The sequence below is a fragment of the Trachurus japonicus genome, chromosome 24 (genome assembly GCF_045865225.1).
Source record: "Trachurus japonicus isolate A0001 chromosome 24, Traja_1.0".
NCBI lineage: Eukaryota > Metazoa > Chordata > Actinopteri > Carangiformes > Carangidae > Trachurus > Trachurus japonicus.
Window position 1 is genome coordinate 9,350,539 of NC_140930.1, and position 20,106 is coordinate 9,370,644.

The 20,106-nt window shown below is 43.9% G+C and overlaps 1 protein-coding gene across 2 annotated transcripts; it reads right to left on the reverse strand.

The window, feature by feature from the left end:
• Positions 1–4,861: 4,861 nt before the first annotated feature.
• Positions 4,862–20,039, reverse strand: lats1 (large tumor suppressor kinase 1). 2 transcript variants are annotated; one of them, XM_085770803.1, is made up of 8 exons: positions 19,815–20,039; positions 17,339–17,808; positions 15,751–15,859; positions 13,436–14,946; positions 10,516–11,098; positions 8,585–8,767; positions 7,461–7,567; positions 4,862–5,437 (listed from the first exon to the last, which is right to left on the reverse strand). In XM_085770803.1, the coding sequence occupies exons 2-8, from the start codon at positions 17,687–17,689 to the stop codon at positions 4,877–4,879; spliced, it is 3,405 nt and encodes a 1,134-aa protein (XP_085626929.1). In that variant the 5' UTR covers positions 17,690–17,808; positions 19,815–20,039; the 3' UTR covers positions 4,862–4,876. The 2 variants fall into 2 exon arrangements, with proteins under 2 accessions (XP_085626929.1, XP_085626930.1); XM_085770804.1 differs by having other exon boundaries at positions 17,339–17,811.
• Positions 20,040–20,106: the final 67 nt, after the last annotated feature.

Genomic DNA, 20,106 nt, shown 5'->3' on the forward strand with positions numbered 1-20,106 from the left:
TTTCCAGATCCGAGTTCACTCTGTTATTGATCTTTGATCTGAAAAATAGAAACTCAAATGTGCAGCATCTTTTTTTTTTTCCCTGAGGCATCTGTAGGTCTCGGGTGTCGTCAATGAAGAGGGGAAGCTGCAGAGGGAGTAGCTATAAGAAAGTCTTACATTTAACAGAAGGTGGCACAACAATTATTATGATTAATAATTGTGATTTTCCACCCTGGTGATTGAAACTGAACTTGTCCCAGTGTTTATTACTGATTTCTGCCACACAACATGAGTAATTTTCTCATCACAAACTCAGATTTTACTTTAAAATGTGTTTTTATGAATCATCAGTGGTTTTCAGATGTTTCCTGAGTGAAAGTAAACAGGTGAGTGTTAGGTAAAAAAACAACAAAAAAACAGTTGAATGTCAGATTTGACAAACGTGTTTTATATACAGTCTATGGGACAAACATGTTTTATATACGGTTTATGGGACAAACATGTTTTTCAGGTGAGAAGGTTTTAAAACGGTGTTGCACCAGCTGTCGGATCAACACCTGGTGTCGGGTGAACTCTGACAAATATTACACTGAGGTAAAAAAATAAAATAAAAGAAGAAAAGTCACAGTTAAGTGTCAGAAACTCATATTTAGTTGTTGGTATCACATTATTTTACACATATACACAGTATTTAGTACTGACGCCTGCAGAACTGGGTCACTGGGGCTGGTTTATTAACTCTCACTGTGTGTGTGGCTGTGGCGCCCCCTGGTGGCAGGAGGCCTGAAACTCTTCACATCGACCTGCATCTCACTCATAAAACGCTGCTGCTGTTTATAGGTGGATAAAGAGATTTCTGAATCTGATTAAAATCTAGTTTTATATCGTCCTTCAAGGTGTGAAAGTGAAACGTTTTAGTGTCCTGGAGGTGAGACATTTTCTGTACTTATTAAGTCTCAGAATAAAATGATGAAAATCTCAGGTTTAATTTGAGTAGGGTTACATCACTTTATACGGTAGATATAGTATGTAATTTAGAAATGTATCACAATCATTCAGATGATGGGAAAAAAATATTTTCTAATTGTTCTGAGTTCTGTTTCTTTCTTTGGTCATCTTTGAAGTTTCACACTGCTGCAGCTCTGCTCATACTTAATGTTATTTAAGTTTTTACTGTCAGGATGAAACAGATTAAGATCTTGATTTGAATCAGAGATAAAATAGACAAGTCATCTAAAAATAAAATCCCAAATTCAATGAATAACTGATAGAAGTTTTCAATTTTTGCCTCTTTGTTTCATGTTGTGGTTGATGAATATCTATATATTTAAGTTAATTCATAAAAAATGTCATTTATATAAATGCATTATTGATGTTTTTCTATTACATTCATCAAAACTTGAATACTTATTTGAAGTAGGGGAGCAACATAATGGAAAATCTATGAAGATTTTACTAATGGATATATTTCTAGACCAAATAAATGAGACCTGACAGCTCTAACAGTCGATCAGCTGCTTCATAATAATAACAACTAATAAGAATACGACACAGCTGGTGTGGATGTAAAACATGTTTTTTTTCTCTTTACATTCTTTATTTTTCACCCTCTTCCCTGTTCCCAAACCTCCCAGAGCAAAAATAATGTACACAAAAATAAAATTCTCTCTCTTGAAAACAATGAAAACAACAAAACCAGTGCAGAACGCCAGTGGTCACCATGATCAACGACAACAACGACTACATTCAGAGATCTTTTCCTAACACACACAGAAAAAGAAGTACAGCGGGTTACGAAACAAATCATCGACATCGTGACATGAGGCGGCTGTAGTGCTTCTCACAGACAGGAAATGTGAACTTTTATTTTGAAAGGAGCTGTGTACGGTAAGTCGATACTGTAGTGTCACATTTAACATTAATTTAACGGTGCTGTGATGGTTATTTATTAATCTAAAGGTGGATTTAAACCCAACTATTTAGTGCTTTGGTTGAGAGACGAGAATGAAGAGTGAAAAGCGATGAGAGAAAAAAAAAATAGTTTGTGTGAGTGAGTGATTTTGGGTGTTTGAGAGACAGAAATAAAAACATAATGAGAAAAGGCAGCAGCAGTGGACACTGACGAGGGCCTGCCCTAAGAAAATAAAACAAAATAAAAATAAAAACAATCAGCTGACAGGGAGGAGAAAAAATATTTACATCAACTTGTGTACAACTTAATTTATAAATACATTTTAGGTATAAATTAGAAAAATAAAACAAAAACTACTGTAGTTCAATCACTCTACTGCTACTCTCATTTTAAAATGCCAGTCTGATTATTAACCCTCTTTATATTTGGTGAAAGGTAACAAAAAAAAAAAAAGATCAAAAAGGCACAGCAATGAATAATTAGAGCAATTTATCCCTGCAAATGACTATAAACACTAAACCCCCCATTGCAACAGACATTAAAATATAAATTAAGACGATTTGTTTGTTTAACCAATAAATGTAATTCAACAAGAATTCCCAAACTCAAAACAGCGTCTACACTAGAAATACCAGTTACAGCTTTTCTTAAATAAATTAAGGCTTCAGGGGATCAAAGAGAGAGAGAGCACCCCGAAATTTTTATTTTTATTTTATTTTTCTGTTTTCAGTTCCTTTGAACCGTTTCCAGCACTCGACATCCAGCGAACCGCTCGCACACACGGCGAAGGAGCGGAGCGGCGTTGTGTTGGGAAAAAACACTCGTTCATTTCGTTTAACCCACTGATGATCAATACGAGTCTGATCCGATCTGATCGATTAGAGCTGAACTCTCAGGTGAAATAAACTGATTATTAATCTTCATTTAGTGTTAAATTAGAAATAATAACTTATTATTACAGTATTAGCAGCTGTTGTTGGACAGAAACATGAAGTTTTAGTGTTTTCCTGATGACACAGTTTAAGGCCTGATTAGTTGATTGATAGAATATTGATTGATTGATTGACTGATTGTGATCAGTAAATGAGTATTTCTGTTACTGTCAAAGAAAAATATGAATTTTTGTTGTCTTTTTACTCACATGGAGATAAAACTGCATACTACTGTGATTATTTTTATAATTTGTGACAAAACACAAAGGCAAAAAGGGAACTGATTATTTGTTGAAGCCCATATGAGTAGAACATATGAGTTTATAGTGTGAGTTTTAAAGGCATAGTTCAACATTTTGGCAAATTCTCCTATTGCCATAAATCCTATAATCCCCATAGCAGTAGGTTTGTTACGTTTAATAATCCGTGCATGTTGTTTTGAGATTCACCACGCTATGAAATAATCACGTAACATTACGAGACAGAGTTGTTTTAGAGGCAAATGCAGCCAGAACTACATTCCAGACATGGCTGTAATTCTTTCTCTTATTTGCTTCATGTGTCGTAAGTAATGTTACATAATTATACACGATTATTAGCCTGACAAACCAGACTATAATATCATTAAAATGTTGAACTATCCCTTTAAGTGTTTCCAGTCTTTCTGCAGCTTCGTATTGACGATCGATCGATCTCCTCGCTCGTCTCAGTGAGGACGTTGTTGATCAGTGTTTTCCCGCAGCAGCGTCACACGACTCCTTCACCTCGTCGTGAGTCGTTTATTCTACAGTCTGTTTGTTTGTGTCTCGGGTTTTAAACGCCGTACCGTAGTGTGACCCCGCCCCCCTCCCCCTCCCCCTCCCTCCGTCACGCACACACTAGAGGCTGACACGGGAGTCTACCGTCTTGTTTTGTTATTTCAATTAGCTCTTTTTCTTTCTTTCTTTCTTTTTTGCTTGTGTGCATCACCTGTTTAATGCGAGGTGGAGACCACATCAGCTGACTCCTCTGACTGGTAGAAAACGTTTCCCTACCGGTACGTTGATTTACACAGGTTATACTCCGCTGCGTAGCCACGACAGTGATCACTGAGGGTGTGTGAAGTGTAGCTACATCGGTCCACACGCTGAACTTTTGGACTGGTTTGAGCGCACAATCCGGGTTCTTAAAGGGATAGTAGCATTTTTTAAAAGTGGGGTTGTATGATCTACAAATAGCCCCTAAGTACTTTAGTTGCAGTAGAAGACTCTCTACACTCCTCCCGTTAGCAACGCCAGCCCATAATAGCCCTGCCCAGAGATTTACAACATACAGTGTTGTGAACAGACCCAAAGAAACGGCCTATTTTCACGGCCTAAAATAGGTTTTACGTGAAAAAAAAATACACAGTTCCATTGTTCGCTATAATATAATTTTTTCCAGCCCTTCGAAGTGCAAGAAAAACACAGTTTTTATTTGGACCTAACCAACTCACGTATCTCTCCGCCCAGGTTTAGCGCCCGCCGATCAGCAGTTGGTTAGGTCCAAATAAAAACTGCGTTTTTCCTGCACTTTGAAGGGCTGGAAAAAATTATATTATAGCGAACAATGGAACTGTGTATTTTTTTTCACGTAAAACCTATTTTCTTTTTCATGAAAATAGGCCGTTTCTTTGGGTCCATTCACAACAATGTATGTTGTAAATCTCTGGGCAGGGCTATTATGGGCTGGCGTTGCTAACGGGAGGAGTGCAGAGAGTCTTCTACTGCAATTAAAGTACTTAGGGGCTATTTGTAGATCATACAACCCCACTTTAAAAAAAATGATACTATCCCTTTAACGTAGCCTACTACTGCCTGGCTTGTGCTTCTTTTGAATGTCGCGCTTTGACTCCCGGTCTCGTTCACTCCCGTTTACATTTTTTCCCGTCACGTCCTAATCACGTGATTAAAAATAAATTGACTCCAGAAACACGGGATTCACGCGGGAATCCCGAGAACACGTCAGCCTCTAGTTCACACAACAACCGAACTCCCTTCATAAACTCTGTATGTACAGACGCTCGGCGCTGCTACACGTAGACCAGGTCTCGGCCCTGTGTTGTTGCCGAGCTCCCGGCTGCAGCTGTGGCGGCCTCTTGCGGTGGCGGCCCCTCTGAGTCCGCCTCGTCCTCGTTGTCCCCCCCGTTCTCCCCCTCCTCTCCCTCCCCCTCCTCGTACTCGATGGGCTTGGGGCAGCTGTACGGGTGCCCGTTGTCGTCGAAGAAGCGGCGGAAGGTGAACTCGTAGAAGGCGTGCTCGGGGTGCTTGCCGTTGCGGAACCAGCCGTTGAGCGTGTCGTTGAGCTTGTCCTCGCCGTCGCCGTCGCTGCTCCACAGCTTGTCGGGGTCCACGGGGTCGAAGTTGGACGTGTCCGTGGAGTGGGCGATGGTGGGCACGTACGGCGCCGCCTGCTGCCTCAGGTCGCTGGAGAAGTCGATGGCCTTGAAGAACGCGTGGTCCTTGATCTCGTCGGCGCCGTTCTTCCCCAGCCGGTCCTCGGGGCCGCGGCACAGCTTGACGATGAGGTCCGACGCCTCGGGGCTGAGCTTGGCCGGCGCGGGAATGTGCAGCGTGCTCTTCCAGTTTATCACCTGGCGGGCGTCGACACAGAAGAGAAGAGACGAGACAAGACGACGACGACGTCAGAAAACTATGAAGTTGTGCGGTTGCGTAACATTTCAGCGGCTCGTTGCCTCACATACCTTCATAGATATACAGTATATACTGACTAGATGCCGCGTTCCTAGGCAACTCTATTGAGTGGAATACGTCAACGCGGCGGCCATCTTGGTCCGGGGTCTACTTACTGCACTAGTCAACAGAGGCAGACGTCTATCAACCATTAAAATCGCCATAACTCACCGAATATTCAACCGATTTTCAAGCCGTTTGGTTTATTATAAATGTCAGACATATATTTATGATACAACAACAACAACAAAAAAATTAGAATTTTTTAAATAATTTTTGTTTTTATGTATTAAAGCAGAAGTAAGCGATCCGGTCGTTTCGGCTAATGCTGCGTTCCAGGCAGGCTTTTGAAACCGTAAATTACAGCTTCAAGTCACAACTTACGACTTTGTAGCGTTCCAGGCAACCCACTCGTGTTTTTCCGACCTGTTTTACCGGTGAAAGTCACTATAACGGCCACTCGTAACTTCCGACCCGTGAACTCGTACCAGATCGAACTGGTACGACTTCACAGGTCGGAAAAACACGAGTTGCAGTCCTCGTCGCTACGTCACCACATTCACGGCGTCCCTTGGCTGCACACACAGCCCTGCATGCCGTTCTCTCTCCTCATTGGATAAAACTTGTAGGATACGAGAAAAGTTTTCTCCTCGGCTCAGAGCAGAGCAGAGGGACTGACAGATATACACAAATATTCCGCTTACTTCTGCTTTAAACATACACTTAGATACTCAGACACACACCCACATGCATAAATACACTGAAATTTGTTCTACAAGCGTCTGACCGGGTCTGACTGCTTGTCAGACGTATATTAGGTGTCTATGGTCAGAAACCCCGGACCAAGATGGCGGCGCTATTGACGTACGCTGAGAAGCAGAACGCGGCATCTAGTCAGTATATACCAGCGGTACTCAATAGGCGGCCCGCGGGCCGCATCCGGCCCGCCGAACCTTCCAATCAGACCCGCGACTGAGTTCTACTAGTTTACATGTTACTGTATACTGTATTTCTCGGGCTCCGTGCGCCTGTAAGTCAAAGCGCTGGGACATGGAAACACGTGTGGAGCGTTTGTGTGTGCCTGTGAGGCGCTGCACTGGGATACAGAAACGCTGACGAACCCAAACGAGTGTTTGGGGAGCGGGCTGTACTGCAGAGTTTTCCCTGCCTGTCTGCAGAGACCGTGGGTGATTTTCACCGCCGTCTTGGTTCAACTGTGTGTGCATCATGCATGGGGGGCCGTTCAGATGAAGCGTCTTTTGCGCGCGCTCAAACCCATTCAATATAGCCGCGCGTCATGCACGCTCACAACTCAAAAGCCGTAGCTGCGCGCATTTGATGAGACTCGATTGTTTTTCCGTGCACGTCTGCGGCGCACAGCTGCACGACCTGCCCCCCCCCCCCGGTGTTGTGTCCCGGTTCCATCGGCCTGTGTCTCTCCTACTGTTTCCCACTGAGCTCTGCCTCGTTTGACAGGTGAAGGAAGCCCATGTGTGGAAAGACGTCGCCTCCGAGATGTAGAATGTGTTTTATAGAAGAGAAACACATTTCAGGACCAATGACTTGTATCCTCAGAACAGAGTCAGACATGTCCTGTGATGGTCAGGTCATATTTAAGATGAAAATCACAGGGCATGTCTGAGGATACAAGTCAGCAGTGTAAAGCTCCAGCATGATATGTAAATGATGATATTATAATGTCAAGATTTTTCATTTTATATCATACAAAACACCATGAAGTGTATAAATAAAAAATATGTGCTTACAAGTAAAATAAAAATATTTAAATTATTAGACGAAAAAGGTTAATTTCAATCTAGGCCTATTTGAATGTGCGGCCCCCAAGGTGTCTGTTAAGAAAAATTCTGGCCCTTCGACAAATGTATTTGAGTACCCCTGGTATATACTATATCTATGACATACCTTCAGCTGCGTCTCCAGGGGGGTGGTTGCTAGGAAGGGAGGCTGCCCGACGACCATTTCATACAGGATGACGCCGACGCTCCACCAATCACAGAGCTGCGTGTATCCTGGAAAAAATAACACACATATTAAACAAACCACCATCGTTTATAGTCGTTATATTTTTGACTTCCAATTTAATATTGGAAATTAATAACATCGACTTTCTGTCAAATGTGGTTCATAAAATCAACACAGCTGCATTGAAACACCATCAATAGACAGGAAATGTATCTCATTTGATAACTTTTTTCTTTGTTTTAATATATTTTAGGGCTTTTTTGCCTTTAATTGATAATATAGTCGAGAGAGACAGGAAACGGGGGATCGACAAAACTCATAGGTCATTTGTTGGTATTGTAAAAGGAGAAATGACAAATATTTGCTCCAATGTGAAGAGTTTCTGCTTTTCTTTTCTGATTCTTTTTGTATTTTAAAAGTGAATTTTTATAGGTTTTGTCTGCTGGTTCGTATTTGAGGCAAATTAGAAAAACACACACAGTCCTAAAGGAGTTCATCATTTCATCGTCTGAACACTTTAACTTAAGAAATTATGACATGCCAAATAGAAATCTATGTTCTTACATCAGCTGTTCCACACGTTCAGATACAGGTTTTAATAGAGGGCTCGTTATAGTGGATATTTAAAGTTAAAGTAAGTTGGACGAGTGCATCCCAAGTTTTTTACGGCAATTTTCTAATATTTAAAAGACTAAAAAGTAGGGATTTATTAAATTATTATTTATAAATTCAGGTTCAGTAACCTTTGTATTTAATACATATACATATACATATCTAATTATTTCTGTTTTTATTCTTGATCTTTTACGGCATTAGTCTCCAAGTCCTTTTGAGTTTACTTCTTATGTTGTCTGTAAAGCACGTTGAATTGCTATTGATTGATTTGAAAGTTGCTATATAAATAAAATGTGATTGATTGATTGAGTCTACAGTTCCTTTTACAACATTTGTTCTTACAGGTTCAATGTTTCTTGTTCTGGTTTTGTTTGTTGATGCATCACCACTTCTGATCAATATAAAAACACACGGTTGCTACGGAGACGCCTCCACAGCCTCCACGGTACCTGTCCGCAGCAGCACTTCGGGTGCGATGTAGTTGGGCGTCCCGACCAGCGAGTGGGCCAGACAGCGCTGGTGCTGCCGGGCCTTCCTCCGCTCCAGAGGCTTCAGCCGGTCGGTGCAGCGGCAGTTCGCCGGGTCTTCCCACTCCTTACTGAAGTCCATGCTGTCCTGCCGCACGTGGTCGCCTGGCGACAGAGGACATGAAGGACAGCGCTCGTTAGTCTCCGTCACACACACATAGACACACACACACACCTGCATTTGCTTTTTTTTTTCGTCGTTCCAAAACATCAGTGCTGCATTATTTCTCCTCGTGTCTGAGGCGCTCCAAGAATTTGGATTTTTTTTTAAGCCAGTTGTTATTTTTGGACTGAACCTGGCGCCGGTCGCTCACACACACACACACACACACATTGAGTTGTTTTTTCTCACAGATTGTTAAGAGGCAGAGAAATGTATTCCTGAGCCACCACTTACACGACTGTTGGTCTCCTGCTGCAAACTTAATGACAAACACACAGTTTACTGGACTGAACCATCACAGTGTAAACTGGCTTCACACCTTGTCACACTGTTATTGTTTCACAATATTAAAGCAGAAGTAAGCGATCCGGTCGTTTTGGCTAATGCTGCGTTCCAGGCAGGCTTTTGAAACCGTAAATTACAGCTTCAAGTCACAACTTACGACTTTGTAGCGTTCCAGGCAACCCACTCGTGTTTTTCCGACCTGTTTTACCTGTGAAAGTCACTATAACGGCCACTCGTAACTTCCTACCCGCTAACTCGCACCAGAACGAACTGGTACGACTTCACAGGTCGGAAAAACACGAGTTACGAGTTGCCTTGAACGCACCATAACAGTCCTCGTCCCTACGTCACCACATTCAGGCGCATCCCTTGGCTGCACACACAGCCCTGCATGCCGTTCTCTCTCCTCATTGGATAAAAGTTTTCTCCTCGGCTCAGAGCAGAGTGACTGACAGACCCGTGTTTCGGTCCAAACACTCTATGTAAGTGATTGCTGTCGGAAGATATAACTATTTAAGACTTATATTAACACAAAAATATCGCTTACTTCTGCTTTAATACCATAATACGTCACTCTACACCAGCATCGTACCCTCTGCTCCTGTTATCAGGACACTGAGAGCTGACAACAGCAACATGACAGATGTAACTCTTAAAACCACCTGTATGTTTATGTAAAAGTAATCAATGGTGTCTGTAGTCATTGTACTGTGGATATACAGAAAGTACATTTAAAATGATAAATGAACTGTCAAATATAGAAGGATAGACAGATAAATAGATAGAAAGGATAGATAGTTACATATTAGATAGATAGATAGATAGATAGATAGATAGATAGAAGGATAGACAGATAGATAGAAGGATAGATAGACAGACAGACAGATAGAAGGATAGATAGATAAAAGGATAGATAGACAGATAGACGAATAGACAGAAAGATAGAAGGATAGATAGATATATAAAAGGATAGACAGATAGATAGGATAGATAGATAAAAGGATTGACAGATAGAGATAGACAGAAGGATAGACAGATAGATAGATATACAGATAGATAGATAGACAGACAGACAGACAGAGATATGACAGATAGATAAATAGATAGATAGATAGATAGATAGATAGATAGATAGATAGATAGATAGATAGATAGATAGATAGATAAAAGGATAGATAGATAGACGAATAAAAGGATAGATAGACGAATAGACAGACAGAGAGAGAGATGACAGATACGTAGATAGATAGATGACAAACAGATAGACAGATAAATAGATAAACGACAGACAGACAGACAGACAGACAGAGGGATAGATAAAAGGATAGACAGATAGAAGGATATATAGACAGATAGATAGAAGGATAGATAGAATGACAGACAGCCAGCCAGCAGTGCGACCTACCACTCTGGTAATACTTGGAGTCGTGCGTCCAGCGGAAGCCGGTGCAGAGGCCGAAGTCCGTTAGCTTGATGTGTCCGTCCCGGTCGATGAGGATGTTGTCGGGCTTGATGTCTCGGTGGATGAAGCCCATCTTGTGGACGCTCTCCACGGCGCAGGTCAGCTCCGCGATGTAGAACTGGGCCAGCTCCTCCTTGAAGATGCCGAGCCGGATGAGGAGGCTCATCATGTCCCCTCCGGGGATGTACTCCATGACGAAGTACAGGTTGTCCTTGTCCTGGAACGAGTAGTAGAGACGCACCACCCACTCGTTGTCGGCCTCGGCCAGGATGTCCCGCTCCGCCTTGACGTGGGCCACCTGGTTCCTCAGCAGCACGTCCTTCTTGCGGAGCGTTTTCATGGCGTACAGCGCCCCCGTGTCCTCTTTCCTGGCCAGACACACCTCGCCGAAAGCGCCGATGCCGAGCGTCTTGATCCGCTTGAACATGGATTTGTCCATCTTGGCTCGTTTTAGCCGGATGTAGTTGGACTCCTTCTGACAGAGCATCATCCGCATCTGCTCCTGGGCCTCGCAAGACAAACCCACCTGAGCACAGGACACAGGCACAAGTCAGTTAAACCTGAACATCAACAGGAAATGTATCAAAAATGCCTGGTTAGATAAAACTGGAATTAAAAGAATCTGTCACCTTTTAATTTACAGGCCGTTAATTATATGATAATGTCAAGAAATAGCCTAGAAACAATGGTCAAATTTCATAGTAATGTCATGTTTTTCATAAAGGCATAAGATTGACCGTCATTTCTGGGCTATTTCTACACAATCAATCCTTATTTCTTGGCTATATTTCTAGACATTACTATGAAATTGACCGTTATTTCTAGACATTATGATGCAATTAATTGTTATTTCTTGACATTATCATGTAATTAACGGCCTGTTAAATTTAAGGGTTACCAAAGAATCAACTGTAGAAAACCAGTGCAAATAAACCAAGATGCAAAAATATATATATATATTTTTTGTAGTTTCATTATCATTTCAGTCCAACTCAAAAGATGCACAAGCAGTGAGATGAAGGTGATGGAGTGACATGCTGTTTTCTTCAGCCACGGTGGCGACATGCTTTCGCAACAACAACAACAAGAACAAGAACAACAACAACAACAACAATAGCCGCAGCTTACAGGGTTCCTACACATTTGGAATTTCCAAATTTCATACTTTTTCCAGACCCTAATTTCCAGACTTCTCGGTAAAAAAAACTGTGATATTTAAGTAAATAGATGTACCGTACATAATATAAAAAAAAGGGTGAAATTTATAATTTGTCATTCATTAATCTGAATGGGTATGCCATTATGCAACCAAATAATTTCCAGGAGATTGTAGCGCATACAAAATAATTAACCCAAATAATAGGGATGTCCCGATCCGATCACGTGATCGGAAATCGGGGTCGATCACGTGGTTTCAGACTCGATCGGAATCGGACGTTACATCCCGATCAGGAATCGGATATATTACATATCAGGGTTTTCCTATCTGTCTAAAGCGAAGACGGGCCGCATGGGGGGCGTTCAGATGTATCATCTTTTGCACTCTCAAACACATTACTTTTACTGTAGACGTTCGTCATGTGCGCTCATTACCCAAAGCGACGCGCATTCGGTGCAGCGTGCTTGTGTTTCGTGCATGGTCTGTGGCGCACAGCTCCACGGTGTGTGTGTGTGGCTGCGTCGTCGTGGACAAGTAACGATATGAAATGACGGCGCTTGCGAGAGTGTGAGAGACGATCGTGTCACCGTGTCAGCTCACTGTTTGTTTGTGTGTGTGTGGCTGCGTTGTTTCACTGCTGACTTCCAAGCTGCTGTTGTTGATGTTTGAGCGCTACACACACCTGCAGCAACAACAGTCACTGCAGCTTCTACTGAGAGCGAGTCCGACGTAACGCACGTGAGACCGACACACGGACCGACCGCGCAGATGTCGCGGACATTCTTAAACTTCTCATACTGTTGAATAAAAAACTACCGCTGTGTTGCGTGATGGCAGATACAGAACCAGGTATTTATTTAAAGTTAGAGAGGGAGAAGGAACAAGGTGAGCTGGGTGAGGGAGGGAGGGAGGGAGAAGGAGCGGAGTGAGTGAGGGAGGGAGAAGGAGCGGAGTGAGTGAGGGAGGGGGGGGGGGGGGGGCAGACAGGCAGGAGAGGGTGGGATCAGGGGAGAGAGGCTGGTGATTGAGAAAGACATGATAAGCTATTTTATTTTTGACCAAATGTTCTTGTTGTTGACTTATGGATAACGGCATTAATATTATACTGTGGAGCTACTGTGCTAATATACATTGAGAATTTACAATATTGCAATAAATGTCATGGGCTTGTTATTGAGGTAGAGTATTATGTGAGATTGTGATATTGTTACATCCCTAGTAGAGCACAAAGAACAGAAAAATAGTGGGATGATACAGTTGATCTACATTAAAAACTTTACTGCATTGCCAAAGTATCGGATCGGGACTCGGTATCGGCAGATACTCAAAATCAAATGACTCGGACTCGGACTCGGGGGCAAAAAAATGTGATCGGGACATCTCTACCAAATAACTTCAGATGAGACCAAACCAAGATAAGGATTAAGATAAATATATTTCCATACAATAGTTTCCATGCTTGCATAGGAACCCTGAGCTTACTTGAACCGCTGATGTGTGTGTGTGTCACAGGACAGCAGAGAAACCTTTACCTTTTCAGATCAGCTGTTAGTGACAGCGAGGAGAGAAAGGAGGAGAAAGAACAGCTGAGAAAAAATAGAACAACATGATAAAGACAGATAAACACAGTAAAGGAGGAAAAAAGGTCGGAAAATAGAAAAAAAAGGTCAAGAAGATCGAGAGTTTTTTGTTGCCATTTCTCACCCGCGACATCTCGCACTCGAGCTGTTTCCTCCTCCTGATCCGCTGCTGGTGGTTCTTCAGGATGTTTTCCACGTGTTGCTCCATGAAGAACTTGAAGGCCTGCGGCGAGTAGAGCGCCACCCGGCCCGACTCCCCGCGCCGCTCCTCGTCCTTCTTGTTGCGTCGGACGGGAACGGGCGACGTCGTGATCTGCTTTTTCTCCTTCTCTGTCGCCGCGGTCGCGTTGCTTTTGGGGTTTTCTGTTGTCTTGTCGCCTCCACCGCCGCTCTCCTCCTCGCCGGGCTCGTCCCTCTTATTGACCCCGGGGTCGTACGCCGGGGGAGAGGGCCCCGCCGCCGCCGCCGTCGTCTGCTGCTGCTGCTGCTGGAGGAGGTGTTTGGGATACGGCGGCGGCGGACCCTGGTAGTTGGGAACCTCGGGGATCTGAGGAACGGACGCTGCCGAGGGTTCTGGGTAGGAAGGCGCGGCGGTGGCGGCGGCGGCTTGCGGGGGCGCGGCCTGTTGCTGCTGCTGTAGCCACGGCGGGTGCGTGGGCGCGACGGCGGTGTGCAACTCGGGCTTGTGCACGCGCATGCTCTTGACCGGCTGCAGGACGGGCGCCTGCGTGATGGCGGTGACGGTGGTGGCGGACGGCTGCTGCTGCTGCTGCTGCTGCTGCTGCGAGCCGCCGCCGCCGTGCGTCGTCGCTCTGCCGCCGCCGTTCAGCTGGTGGTTGTTGAAGGAGTTGGAGCGGACCGGGATGTTGTGGTGTTGCCACGACGGCGACAAGTCCTGCTGGTTGCTTCCACCGGAGGAAGACGACGGCGGCGGCGGCTGGGACCAGGACTGAGGCGGGCCGAGGTTGCACATGTCGAGGTTGTGACTGTTTCTGTTCGGCACCAACAACGACTGAGGGATGTTGACGCCGCCGTTGACGTACGAGGGCGAGGACGCCGGTCCGCCCGCCGCCGCCGCCTGCATCTGGTCGGTGGGGCTGTGGCGGCTGCTCTGGTTCACCGGGTACGGCGGCGGCGGCGGCTGCTGCTGTCGGCTGTAGTCCGGCTGCGCGGCGCCGTTCTGCGTCCAGCCGGAGGGGAAGGTGAACTTGTTCCCGCCGGAGCTCTGCATGATGATGGGCTGGTGGCCCACGGCGGCCGGGTACGCGTCGGGCCACGCCCCCTGCGGCACCGGAGAGATGCGAGGCACGAGGTAATCCATGTTGCCGGAGTAACGCTTGGTGGATGGGTTGCTGTCCCAGGACGCTGCGGGAGGCATGCCGCCGCCGCCGCCGCCTCCTCCTCCTCCTCCGCGGTTCGGCGGAGGCGTCACGCTGCGCACCTGAGGCGGCAGAGGAGGGTTGACTCTCTGGCTGTTGCCGGGGTGACCCTGTGGGAAGGCGGGGGGCGGCCCGGGGCTGTCGGAGCGGTAGATTATCCCGTCGACCATGATGGGGCCGTGTCGAGGAGCCAGCGACTCCTTGGAGCCTTTCCAGCTCGGCCGCCGCAGCACCGACTGCTGCATGTGTGAAGAACCTGCAGACAGACACACGGGACGGTGACGAGGTTAAGAACGAGACTGTGGCTGCGTTAAAACAGAGATTCACCCAAAACTATCTTTTTCTTGTTCGTTTTGAAAAAAAAATCTCTGTAAATACGGATTCCTTTCAAGAAATATCTGCATACACACACGCTGTCATACGTATTCCAGGCCTGTGTGGAGCGTGCGGGCCAAAAAATACAGTTTTCTTTTTTTTTTATTCTCGAGAAGAGAAGCAACAATTTGATTTTGATAATGGTAAAATAATAAATTTGACTAAAACATGTAAATTTGGTTTAGAAAAAAATCCTAATACACAACAAGCAAATTTATGGTTTGCATTTTGTTCCCGTACTGTACCGAAAATGAACCGAACGGAGACCTCAAAACCGAGGTACGTATTGAACCGTGATTTTTGTGTATCGTTACACCCCTAGTTTTCACATTTCCCCACCCTGGAACCCGTTTCCAAAAAATACAGTTTTCTTTTTTTGGGGGTTTATTCTTAAGAAGAGAGGCCACAATTTGATTTTTTGACAGGAACGATATTTGATAATGAGCGATAACTATTTAAATCCCCCATGATTTGGCCTTTTATGTATGAAAATCTGAAACCTAACTTCCACACAACTTCCTTCATGCAGCGATGTAGTGAGTCATCCTCCCTTTCTTAGCTTGCATTGTCATTTTTCTTAAAGCAAATGGCCCAAATCCTGTAAACAATATCAAGGACACGCCTGGATGGGAGATAAAGGAGGAGGAGAAGCAGCAGTTAATCCCAGCGGACTGTCTGAACGTACCTGGGGCTTTCAGGCCTGTGGTGTTGGGGTTGGAGACAGCAGCCATCTGTTCCCTCATCGAGTCCTGGTAGGTCAACTTACCGCTGTAGTCGATCCTACTGTTGCTTTGCTGTCGACAAAGAAAAGTTCACATATTTTTAGTTTGCTTCGAAGGTTATGCACATGAACAATGGCTGCAACTATTCATTGACATTATACAGTCTATTAAAGGGATAGTAGGATTTTTTTAAAGTGGGGTTGTATGATCTACAAATAGCCCCTAAGTACTTTAATTGCAGTAGAAGACTCTCTGCACTCCTCCCGTTAGCAACGCCAGCCCATAGCCCTGCCCTGAGATTTACAACATACAGTGTTGTGAATGGACCCAAAGAAACGGCCTATTTTCGTGGCCTAAAAGAGGTTTTACCTGAAAAAAAAAATACACAGTTCCATTGTTCGCTATATAATTTTTTATATAGCTGATCGGCGGGCGCTAACCCTGGCCGGAGGGATACGTGAGTTGGTTAGGTCCAAATAAAAACTGCGTTTTTCCTGCACTTTGAAGGGCTGGAAAAAATTATATTATAGCAAACAATGGAACTGTGTATTTTTTTTTCAGGTAAAACCTCTTTTAGGCCGTGAAAATAGGCCGTTTCTTTGGGTCCATTCACAACAATGTATGTTGTAAATCTTTGGGCAGGGCTATGGGCTGGCGTTGCTAACGGGAGGAGTGCAGAGAGTCTTCTACTGCAATTAAAGTACTTAGGGGCTATTTGTAGATCATACAACCCCACTTTAAAAAAAAATGCTACTATCCCTTTAACACATTAAAGGGTTAGTTCAACATTTTGGCAAACTGGCCCATTGCCATAATCCCTACATTCATAGCAGTAGGTTTGTTACCTTTAATTGTCGGTGCAAGCTATTTTTAGAACGGCGGAGCAGAGCCGCGAGCTGCTCAGAGCTACGCTACGGAGGCTAAGTTTGATAAGTTCATAAGTTTATAAGTTTGATGAGGGAAACCAAGAAATCCCATTAGCCTCTGTAGCGTAGCTCTGAGCAGCTCGTGGCTCTGCTCCGCCGTTCTAAAAATAGCTTGCACGGACAAATAAAGGTAATGAACTTACTCCTAAAACTACGGGGATTATGGCAATGGGCCAATTTGCCAAAATGTTGAACTATCCCTTTAAAGAGAAAAGACAGAAAAGCCTCACACAGGAGCAGCTGGAATCAATAGTAAGCTATTATTTAAATCGCTTGTTATCAACTCACAACACAACAGATCACTACAGTAGTCATTAAGACATATTGTTTTTCCTTGTAACTATTAATCTGTTACAACTGATCGTACAGATCTTTCCACACCTGGCCCGGCTCAAAACAAGTTGCGACTGCCAATTGAAAAAAAACAACAACCTTGTATTCACGACTGTACGAGCTCGTCATTCCACTTTTCATGCTTGTCATTTTTCACATTATTCGGCTCTAGACAAAGTGAGCCGAAGGGATTATTTCGTTGCAGAGTTATGTATAAAATGACATCCCTCCACAATCCTTCACAACAACCTGTTCTTGCGGGAACAAACAAACACACACCGACTCGTCTCACCTCCTCGAACCCGGCGAACGGGGGCTCCAGCGACATGTGTTTGTTCGCCTCCGGGCCTGAAGACGTGTTGGGCTCGTTGGCGAAAGGCATCAGGGATTTTCGGATCTCCTGCAGGGCCTTGTGGTACGGGTGTTTGGGGTTGCTGCTGCGTCCTTGCTGCCGCGAATCCTCAGGGAGCATTTTCCCCGCTCCGCCTATGTCCACTTTCGACGGGTCGGAGGGTTTGGACATGTTGCGCAGGCTGTTCCTTATTTCCTGCAGCATTTGCTGGCTGTTGCCGCTGTAGTTGCTGGCGGGAAACGTTTTGGGCCGCATCTGTCTGTATCCCTCGGGTTTCTCCCCTCTCTTCATGTAAAAGCATGTATGAAGACGATGAAAGGGATGAAGAGGATGTCACTCGGTCCGGCCGGGGGAGTTGCAGCAGCGGCAGCAGCAGAGGGGTAGACGGAGTCTGACTTCACATCTGCATGCTGCTGAAAAAATGTTTCACAATAAAACTGTGATGAGCAGAAGGCAAGGCATGCAGAGCACATGTCATGTTACCCAACAGGTTGGACAAATATGTTGGAGGGACTTTTAATTGGCCGATACCGACTGACAGACAGGCAACACATGTATGAAGATTACGTTTGGAGATAATTTACTAACGATTTGTCACAGGTTACCATACAGAGTGATACATAATTATTGTATATAGGAGATGCAGCCATACAATGGCTTATTCAGTACAATCAAAACAAACCAATGCAAAACAAACAACTGAAGTAAGAACATATTGTCGATTTATGACATTATTAATACACTTCTATCTTGCATGTTTACTTATTAACATATTCTCAAATCTTTCAATGAAGACACACTGATAAACTTCATCCTCCCTTTTGATGAATTCTCATCTTCATATAGCAAAAATATCTTCATCTGATTAATTTCAGGTCCAGACTGAAGGCCTATCTGATATATCAAGACTCCCAGTAGTTTCCTTTCCTAGTATAGTCATCGTTGGATCATACTCCAGGTGAATCTTGTTGTTGTTATTGAATTGTTCTTGAATATTTTACGTATTTTTTCGGGGAGATATTTTGAATAATCTTTCCTGCACTTACTGTTCTTGTTTCATTTCTGTTTTTGTAGTCTAATTCTCCTTGATTTTTAAGGTGCAAAAATAGAGATAATTAAAGACCACAGTTATTCATTACGGTTACAGTTACTCATTGGTTACTCATTGGTAACAGTGGCAGAGAGGAGGACCCTGGAAAAACTTATCCCCATCCATTATATTATATTTTATTATATTTTATGTAGCCTATGTGTGCTACTGGAGCCCCATATACAGAGGCAGTAGTCCTCGCTGCAGTCGGCTCCGGTTTGAATCCCACATCACACCATAAATCAACTTGCCAAGCAGATATTTACATTTCCTTTTCATTCATGATCCTCACACACACTGGTCTGCCACCTGCAATGACAGATGCCTGATTCTTTGAGTCGTCTCTTTCACGTTTCACCAATGTTTAAAGAAAAATACAGCAAATTTACTGGACATGTCCAAGTAGATGAAACATTTACCTGCATTTTGGGGGCAAAATGCCTCCATTTAGAGGCAATCTGGTGCCCTGATAACAGGAACATTAACTGGTTCAGTGTGTCGACTTACTATTAATTAATATTTACTAACTTTGATTTAAAGATATAAAAAATCTGCCACTACAGGGCACCAGACTGCCACTAAAATTTCAGTCCAAGTAAATCTTTCATCATTTGATCATGTGCAACAAATAAATTTACTGTTTATTTGTTGTTGTTGCTATTTTTTATGAAAGATTATGAAACGTGGAAAGGGCAGGCTCAAATAATCTGTAATCTGTCAGTACAGGTGTCAGGGCCAATGTGTGTGAGGATCATGAATGAAAAAGAAATGTGAATATTTGCTTTGCAAGTCATTTTTACGGTGTGTGTGCCCCTAAATTTTCTGTTTGCGTTCCTGAAATTTTAAGTCAGGTGGCCACTTTGCTCCTGGTAAAAAATAAATAAAAGTTAGTATGGAGCCCTGCCACTAAAAATAAATGAACATTATTATTATTATTACACCTTCACAAAACGAGACCCCGTCCATCCACTTGTGTTAGCGTCGTTAGCATCGTTCAGCTAACACACAGAGAGCTACTTCAAAGCTAATCCAGCTAATGCTAACGCTGACCGTTAAAAAGACGTTTTGTCAAATAAATACATAAATATCTACAGATTTTATCGACCCAATGAGTCACAAAGTCCAGTTCTGAGAAGACTAAACTTTGCAAAAAACAAAACCCCAAAACGGCGCAGCAGTGCCCCCGCGGCCCTGTGTGTATGTCTGTGTGTGTGTTAAAGGCATCCATTTGCTGCTGTGCTAAGGCTAATTCAATTCAATACAAACAACAGGTTGGGAATTAGCATCGCTAGCTGCGTTAGCCGTGTTTGACTGACAACAACTGACCAGTGTCCGTTGAAGCTGCCGCCTCCCTGCTCGACTCTTCTTTCGTCCCTGTTTTTGACGACAAACGACGTTTTAATCGACCCTTTCTCGGCGGATTTTGACTTTTAAAAAATGTCCTTGTTGTGTCGTCGAGCTGGTTCGTGTGTGTTGAATTCCTGGGATGTCTGAATGACAAGTAAATCACCTTCAAAGTTAAACTCAAAAACCAACGCGACAGACTTCCGGTTACTGGAGATTTCAGAATAAAACATGGATAGTTATGATAGTTTGCAAAAAAAAAAAAAAAAAAGTT

Bases quoted from the DNA above. Each gene is read 5' to 3' on its own strand.
- lats1 (XM_085770803.1), bottom strand. From the start codon at position 17,689: ATGAAGAGAGGGGAGAAACCCGAGGGATACAGACAGATGCGGCCCAAA. The intron at 14,947-15,750 runs GTACGTTCAGAC...GTCTGTCTGCAG, and splicing joins CACAGGCCTGAAAGCCCCAG to GTTCTTCACACATGCAGCAG. The intron at 7,568-8,584 runs GTACCGTGGAGG...TATTTTTTCCAG, and splicing joins CGAAGTGCTGCTGCGGACAG to GATACACGCAGCTCTGTGAT.